Here is a 17,999-nt window from a genome sequence, read left to right as displayed (position 1 = left end):
TGAAACCAAACAATATAACACACCAACTCTAAACTTATCAACTGATTTAGATCTGACCTCAGCCTTTCCTCTATAGCCTCATTTAGCCACTTAGTAACCGGCAATTTCTTAAGAGAACTCATGACTGAGGTATTTCCTGACGTATTTTATGTTGTAAAATAAAATGTCTAGAGCTTGTTTTAACTACAGACCTTATTTCAGACATCTTACCAAAAACCCATTCAAGAAACCCAGAGACTTTAGGACGAGCTAATTTCCAGCTTTTAGGACTCGTTCCTGCAGCGCTAATTAACTCATTAACCTTCAGTACAGACCATCTAGAGAGTGACTGAGTGTAATATCCCATAATATGCCAATTATGTTAGCAATAGCTATTACTAATAACAAAGGCTTTGAAAGACACGTCCTCCATGTTGGCATCATACCTGTAAGTTTTACAGTTTTGTGGGTTTGGGCACACTCAGGAGTGCTGTTGTTTGTTGTCAGATATTTAAACCACAAGAGACAGAAGGAGGTTTGTTCTGAGCACCAGTGAGTAAATGAGGCCCAGTGGGAGGATGACACTGTCGTGTCATCTTCAGCTCAGAGAGTTCAGAGTCTCATACATGGTTACTGTGTGCCAGTCAAATATCGTCTACGTCAAGTTAACACCACGATATCTGCTGGGAATACAAGAATAGCACTAAGAGATGCTTAGCTCGTGCAGGAGGGGGGCTTTTCATCACTCCATAAGACAGCTGAGTGTTCCCAGTAGGATTACAAAGTGTACTATACGTATTTTACAAACAATGTGTTTTATAATTTCAGTCTCCGCGTACTCCCACATGGCATATAACAAACCTTTCATTAAATGATTTCATTCCTTTCACGTCTTAAAAGCAGGCTACAAGTGAGTCGCAGGTGAGCTATTTTTGTGGAGTACAGAGATCAAAAGAAAACTTTTTCTTCTCTGTTTCATTGTAAGAAGTGTCTGAAAATATTCTTGACACAGCCATCATGGGTTCTGTGACAAAATTAACAGCAAAATCTGACAGACATCACATTGAACCCTGGACAAGCTGAAAGACAAAGTGTCTGTCATATATTCAAAGATGATTTTTCCACGGAAAACAGCATATAATGTTATTGTTTGAAATCCATTCAATTGTAATATTATAGGACTGAAAATGCACAAAAATAACAACAGTTTAGCTACAAAAGACTGTGAAGTGAGGAATTATAAGAATAGTCATGTGTCATGTAGTTTGATAAATATGTGATGGGTAATGTTTTTGGTCATGTTGGTATATTACGTGTTAAATACTATACTTTCCTTCAAGCTAAATGCTGCACTCCTTAGTTGAACTCACTTTGTCTGCTGCTGTGTGGTGCTAGTCTGGTAGTGGCGTGTGTGTGTCACTACGAGTGTCACCTTTCACATTACACACGATAATTTGATCTATTGTTGATACAGAAATATGGATTAGTGCAGCTTTAAAGTTTGATTTTCACGGTTACATTACTGGTGTGTGAAGCCTTAACACAACACACATGGATAAAATATTTTTGATGCCCTCAAACCATGAAGGGATTGTATGTATGTTAGTTAGGGGTTATTATAACATTTCCTCTCAAAGCACAACCTGAAATGTAACTGACTGCAAAAAGTTCCTCAGCCACAATTAGTCTCACCTGGAATGAGGTGGTTCTGTTTGATAAAAGTCCTTTGAGTACAACTTTTATTTGAAGCACCGTGTTAGAGTGAAGAGTTAAATGATTCTGCCACACAGAGGATTTATATTCCTGAGGGGTCACACTACAGGGGTTACCACTATTGTGTAACAGTAAATGCAGCATTGTTCCAGCCCAGTGTGAAAGTCAGCATGTTGTGTTTAGCGGACTACACAAGTATTTCTAGCTGAGGTCTCCTTACCTTGTGAGGAGCTGAGGTGCGTTATGTGGCTGACTTATTACAGTAACCAAGCCCTTTGATATAAATCTGGGAGAACATCTGTAGTATGAGATTTTTAAGGGTTCCTTCCTCCAGGCAGAAGGCGGGTAACGTTAAAGTGTCAGAGTGGATGGGTCTTAAAGCACATGATGGATTTGTCGTCCAGCTGACTCATACTGTGGCTACTGAATAACTGTGTAACGTTGGGAGGATCTGCTTTACAGCCTAAGGTGCTTTATACGCCTGGACTGGTGCCTCTCTGCAAGATATAGAATCTCTGTGGGGTCACGACTCGGAGACTGATTCTTTATAAATACACAAATATTGCCATTTGTTCCCAGAGTGCACTTGTGCAACTTGAATGCTTGGTTAACAAATATTATTAAAAATAACAACAGAATGGAAAAAGACACAGAGCGGTCTTAATACTGAAGCTAAAAATAAAGGAGTGGAGCGAGTAAAGTCAGAAATATATTAATAATCTCATCTCCTAGACAACAAGCTCTGCAGCTCGCCCACACAAGCTATAATGGGCCAATACCTTGTGTGACTCTGGCTCTTTGAAAGCATGCCACCAACACCTTTACGCTCTCCACGTCCCTGAGGGACAGAACAACTTATTCCTTGGTCTGCAGCTATGACTGAGCTTCCATCAAAGTCCTTCACACTGATTTACCACTCAAAATACATCAAAATAAGTCCCACATTTACTTACTATGTTTGATAGTTGAGCTCCAAATGTACAAAAGTGTAGTGAACCCAAAAGAGAAAAGGCAAAGCAATTTCAACGCAGAAATGTGTTCTTTGGGATGGTAATATACGATAAAGGAGAAAATCATTACTATTTCTCCCCCCATGCTGCTCACTGCAGATATATCGAGGTCTTTTACATTGGTCAAAAAGTGACAATAAATTGCAGTTAAGGAATACAGAACTGGTTTGAAGTAATCCATAAACAGTGTCTTTAATAAACAGTTTGTGCAGCATGTTTAATAATTAAAATCATCCAATATATTGACATGAGAGATTTAAAACTCCCAAATATCTATTTCAGCATCAGCCTTAAAAATCAGTCTGGTTATAATCAACATTTCTCTTGGTTTCTTCTCATTGTAAATGTGGTAAATATGCTTCTTCGCTTTCTTGCCAAGGGTTAGATGGAAAGAGTGATACCACTCTCAGATATGTTCATTAGATAAGCTGCAGCCAGCAGCTGGTTAGCTTAGCTTGACCTAAGCTATGTGCACACAACTATGTTTTCATTTTAAAATGGCTCTTTTAAATCAAAACGACCTCCGTCCAGGTGACTGTTTTAGCTCCATATCAAAAACATCCAGACTATCGCACCTGAAAACGCACACATATCATTCACGTACACTGGGCATGCACAAACCAGTTGAACAGGAAGCACATTGTCTCCTCTGCAGTTCAGGTCATCAACGCCTGTAATTTGTTATCCATGTTGCTCTCACCTCTGGTAGTCGAGGCTCATCAGACCCAATCAGAGAGCGACTGTGGGAGTCTACATTATCGTTTCCAAAGGTCTCCGTTTTCCCTTATCAAAACTACAGCACAACCCAGGAGTTTTCAAACTAAAACGGGTCCAGCAACGTTTCCAAAAGTCTCTGTTTTAGCCACTCGAAAACTCCAGACTAGTGTGGACACCACGAGTAAACAAAGCAAAAGAGATGTGTTTTGAAATCAAAATGTAGCAGTGTGGACATATCCATAGAGTAAAGAGCCAGCCAGCACCTCTAAAGCCAAATAATTCCCATGTTATATCTCATAATTGGTATCAGTCTTTCCATCTAAATCCTGTAAAGTTAATATGTTTTTTCCTAAATGAGGAACTCGCCCTTTAAGTTTAACAGTTTTGACCATCATACATTCATTTATTCAGAATATTGAAAGATCACATTGAAGACTTTGACAGGTCAAAGATCTTCATATGGAGTCTCAGAGATGAATAAAAGCTCCAGTAACAGAACTTAAACCCTGGATCAGTTTAACCCCCGCAATCCTCCCCAAAAAGACAAAATGTCTTGCTCTAAGACTACTTTTGGTAATGTCAAACAATCCCCAGCGGGAGAGAACTTCCTATAAGTAAAGGATGGTCCTGTTCAGTGTGGGGTATCTGGAACAGAGCTGTGCATCACATTGAAAACCATCCAGCTATTTCTAAAAGTCAGGGAGATGAACTTGATCTTGGGCCAAGTTTTCTCCTTCCTCCTCTCCTTCTCACCACTTTACAACCTGCCTGTGTCAGGGAATAACACAGGGTTAATGTTGTTTGAGACTGCAGAGTAACAATACAGCGCTGCAGAGCAAACACCTCTTTAAATTGTGATTTGTTTGTTTTGTAAATTGTGCAGAGTATTTTTGCTGCCTTATAAAGTCCTTTCTAACAAACACCTCTTCCTCCTTTTCATTGATTGTTAAATTAGATTTTCCTGGCACTGTTATGTGAGTGTCAGTGAGGACTGTCTACAGCTGTAATGTCACATTTCAAAATAAGACAGATTCAAGTGAAATGGCTACGACCCAAGACACACTGACCATCAGTTAATAATCACAGCTCAGGGTGTGAAAAGAGCGACCGAAGAGCAGATAATTCAGGGAGACATGACTTTCTTTTTCCTCTAGACTCCATGTGAAAAAACAGACAGACAACCAACAGAAGAGCTCGAAGATGAAGCAACGAAAGGAGACAGACACACACACACACACACACACACACACACACACACTGCATTGCAGATCTAATCTGTCCGTTTCCCACCTCTCTCCTCTTACAGCACGACTCTAAACTCAACACCAACAACGGACACTGATTTACTAAATGTAGTCTCCCTATCCTATTAACAGATTAAAAGTTGCTGCAAATAACACACATGCACACACGCACATGCATGTACACACACAAACACACGTTGTAAAAGTAACCAGTCAGCAACTCAAATGCAGCTAGAGATGTTTAACTGTGACAGCAGCAAGGATTCATGATCAGGTGGTGTAGCTGCTGTTCAGCAATGATGGAAGGTTGTTCTATTTGTCTGCTTCACTTAAGCAAAAATAACAAAAATCAACAACAAATAAACAAATAATTGAGACATATAACATTTAGATTTAGTTTAGCTTTGTTTTGTTTTTTTATGTCAGGGCAGTTGTGTCTTCCCTCTCGGCGTCTGGCAGCTCAATAAAGATGTGCACAGGACAGATCTCTCTGTCTCTTCAGTCAAGCTGTACGATAGATGACTGACAGATCTCATTTTCACTCAGACATCGATGTGAAGGTTTCAATGATCTGACTGGACGTGATCTGTGATCTGTCTGGGCTGTCATTAGTGTTTGCTTCAGATCTTTTAACTGGACAGACAGAATGTCAAATTTCCACCACAGAACAACAAAAAGGTTTTCTGAAAAAACCTGAGGGAGAAAAATACAGTTGCAGAATCATGCTTGAGTTCACTGAAGTATTTGTTCACACATTTCTAGTATTTTACATGCTGTAAACATGTTTACAGCCTGGTAACAATAATCACTTTGGTCTCTATAGCTAATTTCCTTCTTCATGACAACTGGGATGAATTTTTATATAACTGAATAATTGAGGGTGTGGCCATTTTGAGTGACAGGTGGATGAGCACATGCACCAAAGTCTCAGCTCCACATATGCCCCACCTCTTTGCCCATTTTTGGATTAGCCAGGAGTTAGGTGGAGTCAGGCACTGCCAAGATGGCGATGGTGGAGCAGCCCAATCTGAGCTTCAGAACTACTCTTCAGCAAAATGATGTGCAGATGTCACATGAATAATTGCCAAAACAACAGGCAAGGAGAGATTACAATGATACGATAGCTCATTTTGCTTGTGAGGGCCTGGGCTGTTAATATGTGAATTGACAGAGTGATGGACCAATTTGGTGCGGGATGCTGGGACTGATAGGATTAAAGAGTAACTGAAGGTAACTTCCAGGTTCACAGCAGCTGACATATACTAAATCTGAATCAAACACTTGCTTTGGTGGTTGTAAATTCACTTCAGCAGGATGTCCAGATATAATCAATACATGGAAATCCTGTCGTGAAGGAGAAAGATGGCGGCGTGCATGAGTGCAGCTGATCTTGGCTCTTCAGTTTTATATTTTAGGTGAAATATTACTATGAAGCTACATAATTTTTTCTCTCTGTGCAATATTCATTTATAGTCTTTGTAGTCACTTTTATAATTATCTACTTCTTTATTATTGTTTTAACCAGTTTGAAATGTGCATGTGTGTGTGTCTGTTTCTTTGTGGCACCATATGGAGTAGCACTCTATTCTATTCTATTCTATTCTATTCTATTCTATTCTATTCTATTCTAGTGACATCAGAGTAAATGCCTCAAATAGCATCTGGTCACAGAACAGGATAGTCTAAAAGGTGCAGAGCGCTGGTTGAATGTGAGGTACTGTACAATATTTGAATATACTCTGTGTCACTCTGCAGCGTCAGGGTGTGTGGAGGATTCTCCATAAACACACAGGTTCATCTGCAGCCTTGAGATGCTCTAGTGAGCCAAATGTGAGAAGGAGTCACAAATGTCAAAGCCCTCTGGAAGAGGAGGAACTGGAATACAGCTCAGACAGAGCAGAAAGTAACAAAGTGATGATGTTCAGGACCACACATAAACCCACTGCTCCCACCTAGCTGCTCAGAATATCCTGAAACTTGCTGCGGGTATTAAAAAAAAAATATATATATATATATTAAAATATATTCATATATTAAAAAATATGGAGGAACTGATGTGTGGTCACTTTGCTTCCTAAGTTTGACACGTTCAAGCAGCCTGACCAGTGATCCTGTTGGTTCCTGTGTGTTTGGTACATACATATTCAGAGCTGGATGTGTTTGGACATCTGACAAATAAAACAAGAGACTCTGTCTACAGTGCCTCGTGGACAGGATGCCATCAGCTCCTGGTATCCTAACATCTGTATTATGAGTAAATCATTTTTAGCACATGCTCAAGTGCCACTGGGAGTAGCTCTTTTCTAGAGAGGTCCAATCCCTGCAGCCTGAGGAAGAGCTGTATTTCCTCCGTCTCATCTGCATGCCTCAAACCATTAACACAGACAGTCTGATACGATCGCCACCAAGGAGGCCAGATGCTTTCACACAACACAGCATGGCTACGCAGACAGCAACTCTCAAGCTAAAAGCAGGTGTGGTCTCCAATGCGGAAATTAAGTTTGGCCCATTAAGTGCTGAAATTTACTTAACTGATTATAGATTTCCATGCGTATTTCCTGTGATTATGTGTATATCTCTATTTATGGGCAATCAAAGACTTTACATTAAGGGTCAAATTTTGAACTGGCAACAATAACTATGGCATGGCTGATTACATTGGTGCATTATTTATGTACAGCATTAGAACAGTAAGGCCAGGACATTAGTCATCCGACATGTGAAGTGAATTATCGCATTTTAAGGATTTTAAAATTCTGACTCTGTAGACAAACTAAAGTATGCCGAATTAGCTTTTAGCAGTTCCTGTTTGCAATGTGCCCAAGGATGTTCAGACAGCTGTCACTGAGTTACTCTGATACTGAAGAAAACGTAAAAATGTGCTGATTCTCAGAGAAGTTCTGGAGTTTTGAGGAGCATCTTTTTTTCAATGATTTCAAAGTGGGTTTGTTGATAAATGCACAGTGGTGACATCCCCAGATAGTGTAAGTTACACTGAATCCAAGAATATGTGTTTCATATTTGTGTGTTCACATTCAGATGAGTTATGACTTTGAGAAGTCATACAACAGGCACAGAAAATGAAAACCTCTTAACTTTTATCGGTTTGTGACAATAAAATAAACTTGATCCGCATTTTTTTAATATAACAACAATACATGACATGACACACTGAAGCTAACTCAACTGTCTAACATATTCACCTCAGTCGAATCTCAGTTGTCACTGGAGGTAAGTGTTTAGCTTCTCTGTGGTTCTCACTGTCCCTGCTGTTGTGTAGAGACGCATTAAAATGCACCATGGGTACATTTCATCACACACACTTGTCAGGACAGCATGTCAGGGGCTATTTCCTCCTGATACCATGTGATCAAGCATCAAGCTCTGTCAGCAGTTCAGACTGATGATGGATGGCATACAGGCATTAAACTGTAGGACTGATGGTGTGCCAACCACACCACACATGTGCACACACACACACACACACACCCACACACATGCCTCTGAAGGTCTCACTTGTTTTTTGTGGAGAAGACATGGCAACAGGACTTACTGACCTTATCTAACAGGACCATTAGGGCATCACTGCCAGTCTCACAGCCAGTGAAGCAGGATGAAAAACCATACAACTATCCTCCATAATCTGATACAGCACATGAACTAACCACTCCAGACAACACACGAGAGCCTCTATAAACTGTTTTTGTCGGTTTACATACCAGACTACAGCAATTCAAGAGGCAGTAGAAATTATTTTATGTTGTAATTTCAGATCTGGATTCGTTACTATTTTCTAAGACAACCTTTATGAAGAAATTATAAACAATGGCTTTATTAATGGTTAATTCACATTCCAGGTGGATTATTGAAAACTTCTAATGACAAGCCACCATATACCTGCTGACATAAGATAACATAAGATAAGATACCAACATTTACAAATGCATTTTTGCCAAAGATAAACACCACCAAAGGGTTTTTTCACAACCTGGCAACCCTTTGGCAAAACTTTGTCTTAATGATGGCAAAAAACTGATGTAAAAAGCTTTAGTTAATTATTAATTAATCATTAATATAGCCATTAGCTATAAACCCTTTATACAGGGTGCCTTTTCAGAAAACAGTGCACTAATTCTAATGAACATTAATAGTAAAAGTAGTCCACAGAACTCCACCAAAACTACAAAATACTCCAAAAAAAAAATGAATTAGGCTTTGTTCACAACTTACCATGTTGACTTCTGACACCATGTCTATACTGGCCACGTCTATACTCATGCCAACAGCAACCGGTGGACCTTAAAATACACACAATAAAGTTATCTAAGAACTAGTAGGACAAGTAAACATTTAGGGAGCCATTAAACGAGGGGCCCCACACATACCTCCAAAGTCTGGTCGGAGACGAATGTCATATCCTTTCAACAGTTTATCCACAGTCTCTTTGACAAAAGACATGTTCCCCGGTTCGTTGACGCTGAAAGAGAAAAGACAACACGGACGGTAACTCTTTCTGAAGACGGACTCCCACACTTGTGTCCGGTTTTTCCCCGGACACTCACCTCTGAGCACAGCACATCACTGCCACGGCCAGCGGCAGACAGAGGACGTCAAAGAGCCCTGTTCTCTGGGTCCCCCACATCCCTGGCGTGGTGTCTGGAGGGAGGCTGCTGTCCAGCGCTCAGCAAATGACTGAATGAAGAAGCCACGGTGCTCTCACTGACGCTGCCCCGGAGCCAGGTGAGCCTACCTCCTCATGATGTCTGCTCCTGGCTCAGCCTGCGCTAACCTGCTTCATGAGGCAGAGGTGCGTTGACTCGGGTGTCAGATGTGTCCATCTCTGCCTGAGCTTCGGCAGCGGAGCCGGGAAGCCTCCGCCAGGCTGCTCCGCGTCTCCATCCTCCGATCAGCAAATATCCATCATAACGACACAAATCCACAGGTCCGCTGCCCGAGGGGACCGCAGGCGTGAAACACAGTGTAAACTCAGAGTAATCCCTTCTTCTAGCAAACTAAGAGCCCCTGACAGTCCGCATGTAGGAGGCTGTTTATGCGGCTGTCCTGACCCGAGAGTCCCAGACGGAGCGGGAGTTCAGCTGTGCTGAGAGGCGGAGGCACATTAGGGGGCTCCAGCTTTTTCTAGACCCTCACTACCTGTTGGAAAAACACTGCTAACTGGTAAGGTATGTTAAGGTGTGTTTGTTAATATCAGTAGTATTTTTGTTGTTATTTTCTTGTTTACCTTTGTTATGGATTTTGATTTATATTTTGAATATTGTTTTTAATTGTTATGTATTGTTTAATTGCGTGGACCCCAGGAGGAGTAGTTGCTACCTTGGTAGTGGCTAATGGGGATCCAAATAAATGAATAAATGATAAAATGTGAATTTTTTCAAGCATTACCAAAAACATTCATCTTCTTACAAAATTGAATTCATTAGCAATAAAATAGACCTTTCCCTTAATCAGTACACTCAGGAGTGTTGCGTCTATGGCCACATTTGGTCTGGTGTGACCATAGGTTATGGTGTTGGCTAACATCAGCCAGATTGATTTAGATATTGCCTTTATGGGTGACATTATTGAGCCAGTTTGCTTGCTTGTTGCTCTTCACAACTTGCAACTGCTACATGCTAATGTTAGCCTACATGTGCTTGAGCATTTATCAATAACCTATAACTGAGCAGAGCAGCTGCTGTCCAGCAAAATGTACATAAGTGTGCTTAAGAAAGTTTACATGTTTTTTCTCTGGTCAAAAGGGATCCCTCTTATTGTTTAAAGGTCACATATATTACTTGTTTTTATTATTTTTCTTCTTTTTTTTTATTTGAAGTTTTGATACCCATAATGCTTTTTTGCTATTTTTGGAACATCTCAACATAGTGAAAGTCTCCTCTCTCACACTTCTCTCTGGAGCTTTAACAAGAACAGGGCGTGAGGCATGACCAGGCCAACCACAGGTGACAGGCTCAGACTGTAGCTTGGTAAAACTTACTTGTAAATGAAAATATTGATGGTGAAATGAGCTGAAATGAGCCAGATGGTCAAATTTTGGCTATTAGCGTTGGTATTTCAGAAAAAAACAAAAAAACAAAAAAAACAAAAGACTTTAGCCACTGGTCTCTAATATTACTGTCCATGTGGAGGCTATGCAATAATTTTCTGTCTTGTCGCTTACTAGCTTGGTGATGGATGACCGGTTAGTAGTTGTGTTGTTAATTAAGTTAAAATAACAGCAACATGGGGGTGTGGCCAAGGACTGTGACTATATAAAAGATTTAAGGAAGTCCTGGCAGATAATTTCAAGGTTTCTGAATACAGGCTGTATGCAATTCTGCATGGATTGTGGATTTTTGAAACTTTCACATTATTTATTTCGCACCTAGACCTGCTTTATAATAAAAAAAGAGCCATGGAAATCTCACTTTCTACAATATATGAGACCTTAAACCCAATCCTGATGACCTTGGTTCTTGGCAGCGGACAGAGAAAGGGAGTAAATCTTTGGATCTGGTTGAAATACTTTTGCTTTGCTCAATCTCAATTGCTGCTGTGATGAGAAAGGTTGAGAAGAAATTTGTACCTTTTCTCTGAGCTCTTTTTCTCTTTTCTACAGTATTTGCTGTGGTGGAAGAAGTTCAGTATTACTGAAGGGAATCAGAGCGTGCTTCAGCTGGACTCTTCCCACCAAATTTCTTCCTCTGTTTAATCAAGAAATAGACACTGGTCTGTGGCTACATTTCAGAATTAATTTCATCAGTTTTCCCTTTTTAATGTCCTTCAGAAAACAACATTCAGGGAGTGATTCTTACCTTGTGTCATAGATGGCGTACAACTTTTTGTTTCCATCAACAGCATTCCTGTAAAGAAAAATAAGCAAAAAAAAAAAGCAATACATTACTTTCTGTCAATCCAGTGCTGACTTTGGCTGTCTGACCCTGACTTTCCCCGTGTCCCTGCTGGGTAGTTCTTTCTGAATCCAGTTTTAAATCTCACTGTCTAGAAACAGAAGTACCAAATTCAGAAAAATGGTACAGTTTCACAAACAACTTATCTTTTAAAACTCGAACCTAATCCTGTTGGAAGTGAGTGCAGAATGATGAAACATACTGTAGAGTTATATTTGTGCTGCTTGCAGAAGAGTGTGGCATATTGTCTCCTCCTGTAATCTGGCCCATTGACCAAAAACATTAGGGCTCTGTTTTTTGTTTGTTGACCTGATCAAAAATGAAAAAAGTGCATATAAATGGAAACACAACACAGGAGACTAGATTCTGATGCCTGAAACCTCCTGATTCCAGTGCTGATCTATCATAATTGGGACAAATGATCAACAAATATACTGTCTTTGTCGCAAATTCAAAATCCATATAATATAAACTTAACTGCATTCAACTTGGGATCATTGCTATGTAAGCTGACATGAGGCTGTAACTATAACACATAGCCCATCAACTTTTTTCTTTTCTGCATATTTTAGTTGTAAACAGTTGAAATTCCATGGATATGGTGCAGTTACATTTTTAACTCACATAAGAGTTAAATCTGGGCTGATGTCACCCTCAACTCATCTAATACATGTAATAAACTGTTTGTGCAGCAGTAAATAACAGCAGTAAATAATGTAAAAGCAGCAGAACAGAAGTCTGTATTTAGTGTGAATGGGATCAGTCACATAGCCCGATCTTGACAGTATCGGGCTGATCCCGATCCAATAGATCAGTGTCCCCCTACTCTCAACCCATGTATACTTGTCTCAGTTGAACCCACTGACAGAGCATTAGCATGGCATTTAAACACATTTAACAAGAACAACAGTGGTTTATCACAGTAAAATTCCTGTACAGACTGTTGTCTCTTGCACTCACTTCCAAGTTTGTTATAACCACCGACTACATTTTTTCAGAGATATAATCTGATGACAAAGTGTCATTATTAATGAGTTTAAGAGATGTGTGTTGATGTGAAGATCCCTCTCATGGTTGCCATTGTTACAACTCATACTTCATCATTTTATTCTTCCCTCTTCTTCCTCCCCGCTGTGTCACGCCATCTCTCTTCCTCCTCTCTCCTCCACTCACTGGCCATGTATCCCCCTGCTCTTCTGCCCACAGTTCTCGTCGATCCACTTCGCATCAGCGTGTATTTGCATTGTACTTTGCCTTTGGATCGCGGTTGGATCTTTTGCAGCGCTTGCTGTGTGCCTGCGGCTCCTCAGAGACCGAGCTAAAGGATGGTCAGTCAGCAGAAGTGTTGGGAAGCCTTTATTTTGTCGCTGCCAACCTTTTAGTCGCTCTGGGGCCAAATAAACCTCGCTGACAGTGAAATTAGTCCACGTCTCTCTTTTTTTTCCCTTCCTTCCTCCATTCTCTCTTTCCAATATGCAATCATTGTGCGCGGATGGAGGTGACTTCCTTCAGAATTGATGCCAAATAGTAAAAAGTGCGATCTGTGTGTGAGCTTATCTGCGGAGCCGGGAGAAGTTTGACTGCGCAGCGTCTTGTGTGGTAAGATCTGGCAGCTGCGGCTCCGCGCCTGTGCAGCAGAGCGCTGTTATAGGCCAGTGCACAGTATGAGATGTAGTGGGACGTGTGGGCATTGGTGGAGAACAGGCTAGTGCGCACCCGAGGTCTGCTGCTGCTGCTGCCGCTGTTTGGAGAGGACCTGCACCGGGTAGACTTCAGAGAACCGCGGACGGTGGTGATGAAAGTCAGGGGAACAGAGGTATTCACACTTTCCAGCCCACAGGAGCGGGATCAGTCCGTTTGTAGGGATGCGAGTGAGTGCTAGAGGGAGTCGTGAATGAGGGGGATGCGGTGCTGGTTTGCGTACAGATTGACTGTGTGTCCAGCTGCGGTGCAGGAAGGATTGCGGGTTTACAGTTGGGCTTGAGAAGAATCTCGGACCGGGTGTAGATGTATATACAGGACATGTTCACACGATTTGCTTTGACTGGTTGTGCAGTGATGGGGACATACAGCCCATCCCAGCCTGGGTCCTGTCAGAAGTGTTCAACTTACTGAGAAGATTCATTAGTGAAATGGAAGAGAGGGTCTTGCAGTGAGATTGGTGGGCTAGGAGGGGGTCCAGCAAAGAGAGAATGGACATACTGTCTGCAAGTCTCATCTGTGAAAAGGGAACTTAGCACTTTGCATGATCAGCTTTTTTTTTTTTTTTCAATATCAGCTAACATCTGCAGATCCTACAGATGTTGTCCAGTTATTGTGTTTAGGCAGGGAAACTGCAACTATGCACACATGTGAGTGCACAGAGATAGCTGCATTTTTGTGACTGAGACAGCATTTGTTTTTTTGATGTAGTAAGGAAAACATTTGTGCACCTGATACAGATTTAATGCATGCAGTGAGCATGAGTTTTTTTTTTTTGTTGTAGTTGTTTTTTTAAATGCCAACCTGCAACAATAAAACCCGCAGTAACAGCTGATTGCATTATCCTACAATACTGTGCCTTGTTACAACGACAGATACAGCATGTGTTATCTGATATGTATTATTTAGTTTACACAGTGTAGCTGCCAGGACAGGGGAGTCTTTACAAAAAAAAATCTGAAAATCAAGCTGCTTTAATTTTATATATGAACAGTGAGCAGTGCTGGGGTGACAGTTTATGTAGTTTTAACAGCGAGGATATCTGGTTTCAGGAATGGGCGATGGAATGTGCTACAGCTTTGCAATGAGACGTCTGTGGGTCTGTATCTTGCTTGTGAGCATCACCTGCCGTCTGAGGTAAGGAACTGACTCCTGTAACTTTCCTATGCATTATAAAGGCACATTTTGAGAGAATTCTCCTCTTAGTAAATTGATATGTGCTTGAATTATTAGAATTTCAGTTTTAAATGAACTGTTTTGAAAGTAAGAAAGAGAGTAAGTGACTAGGGTTGTCTCTCATCTTTAGAGTTTTGTCTTTTTCTAATCCACATCTCCAAACTCATTATTTGAAAATGCTCTTGTGTCCAGCCTTTCCCAGGATGTAACTGGAACTCCTAAAGAGGCAGAGTTAAATGACAACATCACCATCTTCACACGCATCCTGGATGGACTGCTGGATGGTTATGACAACAGACTCCGCCCTGGACTGGGAGGTAAGCCCACTGAATATATAAACGTCCACACCTCTGTCACTGAGGTAATTAATACTGTCACACACAAGAGAGGTGAGAACTGATTATGCCATTAGGAAATGTCTTGGGGATCTCTCTTTTCTAACTAATACAGGAAGCTCTGCGCTTAAACAAAAGAAAAATGTGCTGTTCAGCATCTGCATCGACATCTCTGCATGAAAGATTACAGCCTCTCCGTCCTCACAGAGAAAGATGCTCTGCACTGCAACATCTGCCCTCTGCCTATTCCAGACAAAGAAAACGTGTCTGTATTCATGAAGCCTTCGACAAAGACACATAATCAGCTCTTCAGACCTCCTCTAAATATGATTTAATGGCACTATGATCACACGCTGAAGCCCATAGGTGTGACCTTGAGAAAGGCTTTATTGCTTTCATTAAATAGCAGCTCCATTGTTCTCAGCAGATCCAGGCCAATGTAGGTGAGAACTGAAAAGTTCTCATCATAACAGAGAAATGAAAAAATACTGAATCTAGTCAATACAATAAGTAGAGAAAATGTTTCTTTTCCACTGCTTTGTGATTTTAGTATTACAGGGTTTTATGAGACAGATCCTGGGAGATTCACGTTAGTTTACATGATGCATAATCATTTCAAAATTTAAAGGATTATGCACCATAAAGTCAATATGTCCCCATAAAAATAAAATGTACTTCAAAGTCGGTTTGAGCTGTTTACACTCTGACTGTATCACACTGGTCCTGCAGATGTTTGTCCAGAGCTGCACTGATAGCTTCAGGGTGTTCAGGCTGTTGAGGACAGGCTGTATGCATATAGAGTGTGGCAGTGCACACACAATACAGTATTAATTGGGATTCATTCTACCACCAATCTTAAAGTTAAGTTGTTAAGGTTATGACCCCTTTAAAGTTCTATTGGTACCTCCTGTGGGCAATTGATTGATATTAAACTATTACTAATTATTTAAATTCAAGAGGTGCTCCTTTGACAGACCACTAGGGGTCACCAAAGTCAGATCTTTCTGATTCCATACAGCACTGGGCCTTCATTAACTTTGACACTGTGAGGACTTTAGATTTTACCTGAGTCAAAATGTTGATACTGTTTGACCAGAATTAGGGATTTTTTTTGTGGTCAAACAGGCAGTAATTCATCCATCCACCCAGCTCTGTCACAGGCCCAAGCTTGGATGATAAACACATCTGTGTTTATAAATTGGATTAGGAAAGCAATCCTTTTATATCCGCAATTGAACTAACTATTGTTAGTTATTGTTAGTCTCATTGAGTTTTTACTTAGTACAATCTGAATGCGGAGAACACTTATTCCCTTCTTTACATTCCCAAAATGTTCTGATACTTAAGTGAACTGAGTATTTTAAACAGTTGGACATTTTTTAATTAGAATACAAAGTATCTGTAAGCATGTTAAACAAATCATGTACATTGAATAACTTGAATTAACCATATTACATTTATGTTGAATATGAATGGAAATCGATCTGGACTGGCAAAGAGGAATAAACAACATCCACATTCAATGCATTTTTAATATGGATAATTCTACCTCATTCACATCTTAGTCCTACTGTTCATAATGTAGCTTCAGCACACAAATGACTCCAGATCAGCAGTGTGTAATGTGTGTAGTGTCAGTGGTAACTCAGTGAAAACTTGGTACAACTTCCAGTGGAGGGGTAATATTTGATTAAATTAATTAAAGTATTAAAACCAGAACCTGGGAGTCGCATTGTGTTAAACACGGCGGCTTTCAAAGTTTAAACAATCAGTTTCTTAACTGACAAAACCTTGATCTCCAGCCTCCATCACCGACAACAAAGTGTTAATCAGACTCTGCATCAAACTCATCCATCATCTGAGTAAATGTGTTCATGTCCAACCTTCACCTAATCACTCAAAGTTTGACATTTTCAGGACAACTCAAATTTAACTAGTCACCAAACTAATCAATGGATTATATTAGTGTTCAGGGGTACCTGTACCGATTGTACATATTGTAATTTTGTATGATGTCACAAGAAGCATAAAACCTGCAATCTCAGTAAAAAGCTATTGTAAAAGCTCATTATACTCTCTGACTCTTTAACAGAAAAGGTGACGGAGATCAAAACCAACATCTTTGTCACAAGTTTCGGTCCGGTGTCCGACACTGAAATGGTGAGAAACTTCTTCTATTAAGCTTTCTTTTTTGAATTATACTTCATTTAAGGTAATTTGAAAGGTAATTTTTTGACACAACACAGCGCAACCCTCACTGTATCTCTAACGAGTTCAAATGATGAAATCAATTAAAGTTATAAAAATCACATTGCAACATACTAAATACATAGAAATGCTCTTTTATGAGTCATGATGTGAGATTGAAATTTACTTTTTTGAATCAATCAGTTTTGATTTACCGTATTATGACAGATTCATTGTCATTATTTAAAACAGATATCTGCTTAAATGAATCCACAGTCTGTAGCATGTAAAAGAGTCAGTTGTAACATACTGTAATGTCCTTTATCCATAAATGAGTCTCCATGTTTACAAAGAGCAGAAGTTCTTATATTTATGGAAGTAAAGAGTTAATATGTGTTGTGTTATTTTCCTGTGCAGGAATACACTATTGACGTGTTCTTCCGCCAGAGTTGGAAAGATGAGAGACTTTGCTTCAAAGGCCCGATGGAGATGCTTCCCCTGAACAATCTCCTGGCCAGTAACATCTGGACCCCCGACACCTTCTTCCTCAACGGGAAGAAATCCATCGCCCATAATATGACCACACCGAACAAGCTGCTGCGGCTCAAAGACGATGGGACTCTTCTATATACCATGAGGTAAGCTAGGGCTGCCAGGGCTGACCTTTAATCCTGCCTCAGACTACAGTGGGATAAACACTGCTGTTCCAAACAGCTTTTCAACTAAAGCACTGAGTCATCAGACCTGGCCAGTGCTGTTTATAAATGTTATATAATCCAATTAGAAGTGGAGATATGACTAAGACCTCCATCAGCCCGTAATACTTCTTTGGTAATGGTTTTTAAGACCCCTGCTGCGCTAATACAGCCCACACACTCATACTACATGTCTCAGTGGTGCATTGATGCGTCATCATGTTGTCCTCACACTGTGTACTGGAGGTCAGGGGAACTTGAAATGTTTGCTTTGACCCACCGCTCTGACACAGGGAACTGGGGGTTTCACTCCTCCTCCTCACTCTGTGATTCT

The 17,999-nt window shown here is 40.4% G+C and overlaps 2 protein-coding genes across 9 annotated transcripts in view; one reads left to right on the top strand and one right to left on the bottom strand.

Moving 5' to 3' along the window:
- gabrb3 (gamma-aminobutyric acid type A receptor subunit beta3) overlaps positions 1 to 17,999 on the bottom strand; it is a 53,420-nt gene that overhangs the window by 19,924 nt on the left and 15,497 nt on the right. For 2 of the 4 annotated variants that reach the window (XM_071487105.1, XM_071487107.1), the window contains exons 2-4: positions 11,476 to 11,523; positions 9,049 to 9,140; positions 8,894 to 8,961 (exon numbers count right to left, since the gene is read on the bottom strand). In XM_071487105.1, coding sequence (XP_071343206.1) covers positions 8,894 to 8,961; positions 9,049 to 9,140; positions 11,476 to 11,523 — 208 coding nt within the window. Of the gene's footprint in view, positions 1 to 8,893; positions 8,962 to 9,048; positions 9,141 to 9,225; positions 9,375 to 11,475; positions 11,524 to 17,999 lie in introns of those variants that run through there. The other 2 variants (XM_071487106.1, XM_071487108.1) reach the window with 1 other exon arrangement.
- The window catches only part of gabra5 (gamma-aminobutyric acid type A receptor subunit alpha5), a 30,936-nt gene continuing 22,642 nt past the window's right edge, over positions 9,706 to 17,999 (top strand). The window contains exons 1-5 of one of the 5 annotated variants that reach the window (XM_071487111.1): positions 9,706 to 9,841; positions 14,325 to 14,409; positions 14,641 to 14,765; positions 16,876 to 16,943; positions 17,388 to 17,608. In XM_071487111.1, the coding sequence (XP_071343212.1) occupies positions 14,327 to 14,409; positions 14,641 to 14,765; positions 16,876 to 16,943; positions 17,388 to 17,608 (497 nt within the window). In that variant the 5' untranslated portion in view covers positions 9,706 to 9,841; positions 14,325 to 14,326. Of the gene's footprint in view, positions 9,857 to 12,769; positions 12,900 to 12,923; positions 13,388 to 14,324; positions 14,410 to 14,640; positions 14,766 to 16,875; positions 16,944 to 17,387; positions 17,609 to 17,999 lie in introns of those variants that run through there. The other 4 variants (XM_071487110.1, XM_071487113.1, XM_071487112.1 and 1 more) reach the window with 4 other exon arrangements.

This window comes from Trachinotus anak, unplaced genomic scaffold (genome assembly GCF_046630095.1).
Source record: "Trachinotus anak isolate AG129_WGS33_773 ecotype Australia unplaced genomic scaffold, CSIRO_AGI_Tana_v1 ptg000010l, whole genome shotgun sequence".
NCBI lineage: Eukaryota > Metazoa > Chordata > Actinopteri > Carangiformes > Carangidae > Trachinotus > Trachinotus anak.
This window is presented reverse-complemented; position numbering and strand designations above follow the sequence as displayed.